This window comes from Antrostomus carolinensis, unplaced genomic scaffold, assembly GCF_000700745.2.
Source record: "Antrostomus carolinensis isolate BGI_N321 unplaced genomic scaffold, ASM70074v2 scaffold10019, whole genome shotgun sequence".
NCBI classification, from domain to species: domain Eukaryota; kingdom Metazoa; phylum Chordata; class Aves; order Caprimulgiformes; family Caprimulgidae; genus Antrostomus; species Antrostomus carolinensis.
This window is the reverse complement of record NW_010339211.1, coordinates 11,349-17,707: the sequence shown is the minus strand read 5'-3', so window position 1 is coordinate 17,707 and position 6,359 is coordinate 11,349. Positions and strand designations below refer to the sequence as shown.

The window sequence follows — 6,359 nt, the reverse complement described above, 5'->3', positions numbered from 1 at the left end:
GAGCACTGGTCCCAACACCGACCCCTGAGGGACACCACTTGTCTCTAGTCTCCCCTTGGACATCCAGCTGTTGACCACAATTCTTTCAGTGTGACCATCCATCCAGTTCTTTATCCGCTGAGTTTTCCATCTGTCTAGTCCATGCCTCTCCAACTTGGAGACAAGGATGTCGTGAGGGACAGTGTCAGATGCCTTACACAAGTCCAGGTAGATGACATCAGTTGTTCATCCCTTATCCTCCAGTGCTGTAACTCCCATTGTAGAAGGTTGAATGGTTCCAGTCACTGGTGGATGTGGGAAGTGTCTCCTTAGCTTTCATGTTGGCTGAGGTAGCAGGATTCACATGGGTCATCTCTCCAGCCTAGCTGTTTTGTAATGCTCATCAATACTGTAATTTAAGAGTAGCCTGGGGCTGTTCAATACAAGATTATCTAGATGCTGGATAAGAGTATATGTGTCAAAGTGGATGTGGCTCAAAGGCACAACCATGAAAGGGTTTCCTTCCCTTTCCTCTGTCCTGATCAAAGTTCCCTCCTCCGAGTTGCACGTGTTCAGGTCAGATCAGTGCGCTCCTGATTAAGACCAGGAGTTTCTGCTTCAATCAGCCTTTGTTGTGGTGTCACATGGGAAATGCAACTGCCGTTGGTTGTGTCATATCTGTAACAGACTCCCAGCTAGACTCTGACCAGCATGGCTCTGAACCTGTGCAGGGCAAACAGATGCTAAATAGACTCTGGACACTGAACAGGTCTGAGTCTGTCTGTTCAAAACGGCCAACCTGACTTACTGACAGCCAGATGCCCAGGCTGGGCTGGAGCAGGTCCGGAGGAACAAGCTGTATTTGGTTTGGAGCAGGGGTGCTGCTGGCTGTGAGGACTGTAAGCTGGACTCTTCCATCACGTGTCTTGTCTTTCCACACAGTTTGGTGGCGAGCCGATGTCGTACACACGCTTCAGCATCGCCCGGCAAATGGATGGAGACAACAGCCACGTGGAGATGAAGCTGTCTGCTGACGATGAGGAAGGAGGGGAAATTGGGAAACCAGAGCACCTGCACGCCAGCATGCCTCCTCCACGGAGGCGTGCCAGAAACCTCTGCTTCCCAGTCATCGCAGCTGTCCTCCTCCTTTTGATTGGTAAGGAAGGAAAGGTGGGGGGGCAACTGCATGAAGTGGATTCTGGTATTGAGCACATCTGAGGCTGTTAATGTTTTAATCTGTATTGTTTCAGGAGATGATTAAAGAGCCTGGATCCAGGCTGCAGCTGCTTGTCACTAACTCTAAGTATGTCTAGCTCAGACTTATGGTGCAGAATTGGCACAAAGAATTGTGAAGTTTGACAATGGAACTGTGACTTAGCTAAAGGGCAAACTGGTCCATGTGGCAGGTGTACTGGTTTTCCCTCAATTAACTCTTAATGCTTCTCTAGAGATGTGGGTGAACATATCAGTGAAGCCTCTGTTGCTCGTCTCTCAAGGGTTTTAACACTGCTGCTGACCTAAAGTAAGCATTTTCCTTCCCAAGTAGTGCTGGAGGGAGTCTGCCAAGCACCAGATCAGATTTCCAGTGTACCTTAAAACATGCCAGCTCAGGCAGAATGTCAGGCTGCATATTCCCGTCTGTCCTTAGGTATGCCAGCTTGTCAAAAATTGTCTGAGAGCAGAGGTGCGTCTTAACCCTGAAGCTGCTTGGAATACGCTTGTACGGTGTGGGGTTGGCTTGGTCATCTTTCTGCAGCTCAAAGAAATACCTGTTCTGTCCATAGGGTTTCTGATCGGCTACTTGAGTTACCGTGGACGAATGCAGAAGGCTAGCAGGTGTCTGGATGGAAGTGGCAAGTGTGAGGTGACTCCTACTAAATCTTACTTAGTGGATGATAATGAAACTGAGGAAGAAGAGGTTCCTGGACCACCTGTCCTCTACTGGCCTGAGCTCAGAGCCCTGTTGTCACAGAAGCTATCAACCAGCCATCTTGAGGACCACTTGAGGTAACAGTTCCAGAAAGCTTAGCTACAGCTATGAGAGGCACAGCCTGTGAGCAGAACTCAAGCCCCTTGGGAGAACAAGGGTTTTAAAGATGTGGGTTGGCATGTGGTTGAACACGGGCTTGGATGGCCTGTCCTGTTTGGGTTTGCAGAGTGGAGCACTGCAGTGCAGCCTGGTGCTGTAGCCTAACCTATACATCTGTTACTTACAGGCAAAGAGCACTTAAGTACTCTTTTGAAGCTGGCCAGAGTGAAGATGAGACCATTGCCAGCTACATTCATGACCAGTTCACTACCTTCCTCTTGGATGAAGTGTGGAACGATGAGCACTACATTAAGCTGCAGGTCAAAGGCCGGTATGTTAATGAAGAGATGCAGGTCTCTTCCTTACTGCATGGATAGCTGTATTCTCGTGCAAACATGCGATTTCTGCTGAAAGCAGCGTTAAAGTTGTGAGCCAGTTCCCCCTCTCCAAAGAAGGCCTCAATCTAGCCAAGCAGGAGCTGATACTGTCTATTCTCAGGCTTTCTAAATCCAGAGGGTCTGGTAGAAGCCTTCTTGATTTGTCTTGGGATGGCTGTTTCCTCCAAGCCTGCTTAGGAAATGGAGAGAAAACAAACTGGAGTAAAACTCAGCTGAAGGGCAGATTCCCTGTGTCTAAAACTGCTAGTGTGGGCAACTCCATCTTCTCACCCAGAGAGGTGTTGCAGCCCTGGCAGTGGCTCCTATAGTAGCTCAGGAAGGTACCAACAGGCACTGTGTTGGCTGACAGCTCATACCCTTGTGTCTTACTTGCCCCTTCATGTTGGAAGGAAAAGAATTTGCTTAGCTCCTCTTAGGAGGGGACTAAGAGACTTGAAAGCACAGATTCTGTCTGCTACTTGTCTTAAACATTAGCCTTTGTTAATGTCTCTGAACAAGCCCAGACATTCTTGCACAGAAGTACTAGGCTGAATCTGCCTGTTCCAGGCTCTGCATTGACTTGATCAGAATTGTTAGACTGCAGACTGAAATATGGGAGCTAGTTAAATATGGAGTTTATGTATGAAAGAGCTTAACGCTGTCTCTTTACATTTATCAGTAGCAACAACCAAGTGTATATTCTGGAAGATGGTAAAGAAGAACTTCTGGCGAGTCCCGATGCATATGTGGCATACAGCGAGAACAGCACAGTTACTGTAAGTGACTCCAAGAAGATCCTGGAACTGTGCTTGCATACTTACCAGGTGTCAGTGTCCAAAATGTGTCCCTTCAAGATATGCAGTGTATAAAGGCTTCCCTGGTTAGAGAGCTGTAGGTGGCAGTGGGGAGAGTGGGGTGAGGGTGGGCCCACAGTTTTATTACTTCAGCAAGATGCAGAAGTAACTGTTTAAACTTGACTGCTGGGATCCAGACAGGAACCTTGATGGAAGTGCTGCTCCAACAGGCGTGTTGAACGTGCAGAGTTTATGTTACTGAACTTGAACTCCCTACTGTTAATGGGAGTCACACTTACTCTGTAGGCTGTTTCAAGTATCTTACCAACATAGAACTCCTGCACTTACAACCAGTGTTTCTGTTCCAGGGCAAACCAGTCTATGTGAACTATGGACTGAAAGCTGATTTTCAGAAGATACAGAAGTTGGATGTTTCACTGAATGAAACCATAGTCATCTTCAGAGCTGGAAAAATAACCCTTGCTGAGAAGGTAAGCAGTTTGTGCCCCAAAGCTTGGCCCAACTTGGCAGCAGGAAAGTATGCTTCCTCCCCTTGAAGACACACCTCCGTGCCTCAGTTCAAGTCTCTAGAACTGTCGGCTTGTCCCTGCAGGTCTGGTCTTGCTTGTTTGCACTAAGCCTACATGTGCAGGTTTGGACACCAAGACTGAACAGAGCTGATTACCATTCATGGTGGCATTCTTTTTGGCCTCTGGCAGTCTTTCTGGGACAGCCAAGTGTCTGGAGTGCTGGAGCTGGGAGGCAGTCTGGGAGCTAGAGGGTGCAGAGCTGGCTGGTATTGCTAGATGCAGCAGTAGGGCTGCTAGAAGCAGAACAACCTTGTCTCCAGAGCACCTCTTGCTGTTGCAGCCAGGAACCTTCAGAGCTTGGCTGCAGTGTCTCATTTGGGTCCTTGCTGACTGTTCACTTGGACCAGGTGGAAGGTGCTGGCACTGTGTACCCAGTCCGCTGCCTTTTGTGTTGCTGTAATGTTCCCTTCGTAGCCAGCAGAACCGAACAGACAAACCTAGAGGATCCAAGTTCTTCTGTACACAAGCCTGTTCTAGGTCTGACCCAGAGCTGCCTCTCAGATGGGTGCTCCTGGGGAGGCTGGGGCATGGGACTCTTTCCAGTCAGGGTGTGTCTGTCTGTGTGCATCACAGACATGGGCAGAGCTGAAAACTGCTTCTGCACGGGGTGCTCACTGGTTCTCCAATCCCCCCCTGCTTTTCAGACTGGTATCTAGCCTTGCAAGTGTGTTTGTACTGGTGGCATAGTGGAGGCAGATGGATTGTAGGTATATTAAATGAGGACCTGACTAGGCCACTCTGCCTCTATTTTCCGTGTGAAGGTGAGCCTCCAGTGGCTGCTTACCTTGGTTGAGACTAGCCTAATCTTGGGAAAACAGATGGAGCATAATCAAAATTAGGTAACATCTTTCTGCGAAGCTGCTCTGAGGAGCAAGTCTAGAGTTTAAGGAATTGTAGGGTGAGACACTAACCATGGAGTGTCCTAACTGTTCTAAAGGGTGTCAGATACACTCTGCCTGGAGAAGGACTGATCTGCTATTATTCACCTTCATTGTGTACCTGTCACTGTCAGGTCGCTGTTAAAATCTGACGTGGAGTTGGGTGCTGAGGAACACGACCCTTCACGCCATTATTCCATGTACTTGCCTTAACTCCCCTTGCTTGCAGAGTAAATGTGCAGTTAATGTTACTCTTTGCTTCAGGTTGCAAATGCCAAAGAGGCAGGAGCAATTGGTGCCCTCATGTACCTGGACCCCTACGATTACAGGAACACAGATGAACTTGTCCCCTTTGGACATGTGAGTATGCAGATGGCTCCCCTGTTTGCTGTTCTCTTGAACCCTGCTCGCTGTGGACTGCAGACTGCAGCAGTCCTGCAGGCCTTGGCTCAGCAGTGCTTCATGCCCTTGTGTAGATGGAAACTGTTGGGCTCCTCTGAGACCTGAGGACTCCTCTTGCTTTTCACAGGCCCACCTTGGAACTGGAGATCCTTTCACCCCAGGCTTCCCTTCTTTCAATCACACACAGTTCCCACCAGTGGAATCTTCTGGACTGCCTCGCATTGCTGTTCAGACTATCTCTAGCCAAGCAGTAGGCAAGCTGTTCAGGTAACTGTTTCTCCTGGCTTGAGGCTATAGGCTGCTGTGACCCTCTTTGCAGGGTTGAGGATGATGTTGAGGTGCTGTGAGCCCAGGGAGCTCTCTGCTGGTCTCTGCCGTGTATTGCAGGGAGTGCTTACTGGAACAGGCTGGAGAAATGTCACTTGTGTCCATGTCTCGTCTTAAAGACTGATTCCTCTTGGTCTCTGCATCCTACCCCTCCCTGCACAATTAGTGGGACAGGACTGCAAGCTATTTCCCGAGCAGGCCCTGAACAAGGCTGCACCTGCAATTGCAGGCTTGCTTTTTTCACTGGATAGCTAAATGAGGTCAGAGCTGGATAATGAGTTCAAATGATCTCTCTTTTTCCATCAGCAAAATGGATGGAGAGGAATGCCTTCCGGATTGGAAAGGCGGGCTCTTGAGATGTAAGGTGATGCTGAGCAGCACGAGCAAGTTGACAGTGAAACTGAGTGTGAACAATGTTATGGTGGACAGGAAGATTCTGAACATCTTTGGTGCTATCAAGGGATGTGAAGAACCAGGTAAGAACAACTACCTTGTTGCAGTCTCAGTCTTGAGGGCACCCCTTCTGCTTCTGTGATCATGGCAGAACATGGCAGCTGCTCCCAGACAGAGACAACCACTTCCTCAGCAGGACCAAGACCCTTCCCTTAGGGTCAGGAAAAGCTGAGCCACGCTGCCAGGGCAAGGCCAAATGAAAGCAAGTAGTGTGCCACGTTCAGGAGTCAGACTCTGCACTCTGTTCCCAGTACAGAGCTCAAAGCTGCTTTTCTGATAAATGGTGTTTGCATTGTGAGGCTTGCAGCTCAGATCTTGATGTCTCCTTTATAGATCGGTATGTTGTGATTGGAGCCCAGAGAGACTCCTGGGGCCCAGGAGTGGCCAAGGCTGGTGTTGGAACTGCCATTTTGTTGGAACTTGCCCGTGTGATTTCAGACATGGTGAAAAATGGTAAATATTTGTGTACAAAAGCATCGGGGTGGGAGGTGATGCAGATTTAGCTGTGCAGGTGTTAACACTGAAGAGCC

At 48.9% G+C, this 6,359-nt stretch overlaps 1 protein-coding gene across 1 annotated transcript in view; it reads left to right on the top strand.

Moving 5' to 3' along the window:
* Nucleotides 1-921: 921 nt before the first annotated feature.
* TFRC (transferrin receptor) overlaps nucleotides 922-6,359 on the top strand; it is a gene marked incomplete at its 5' end in the record, with an annotated part of 13,995 nt that continues 8,557 nt past the window's right edge. Inside the window, 9 exons of the mRNA XM_010175757.2 lie at nucleotides 922-1,135; nucleotides 1,764-1,986; nucleotides 2,196-2,339; nucleotides 3,065-3,161; nucleotides 3,548-3,670; nucleotides 4,912-5,007; nucleotides 5,177-5,316; nucleotides 5,683-5,852; nucleotides 6,163-6,282. Of these exons, the coding sequence (XP_010174059.2) occupies nucleotides 922-1,135; nucleotides 1,764-1,986; nucleotides 2,196-2,339; nucleotides 3,065-3,161; nucleotides 3,548-3,670; nucleotides 4,912-5,007; nucleotides 5,177-5,316; nucleotides 5,683-5,852; nucleotides 6,163-6,282 (1,327 nt within the window). The remainder of the gene's footprint in view (nucleotides 1,136-1,763; nucleotides 1,987-2,195; nucleotides 2,340-3,064; nucleotides 3,162-3,547; nucleotides 3,671-4,911; nucleotides 5,008-5,176; nucleotides 5,317-5,682; nucleotides 5,853-6,162; nucleotides 6,283-6,359) is intronic.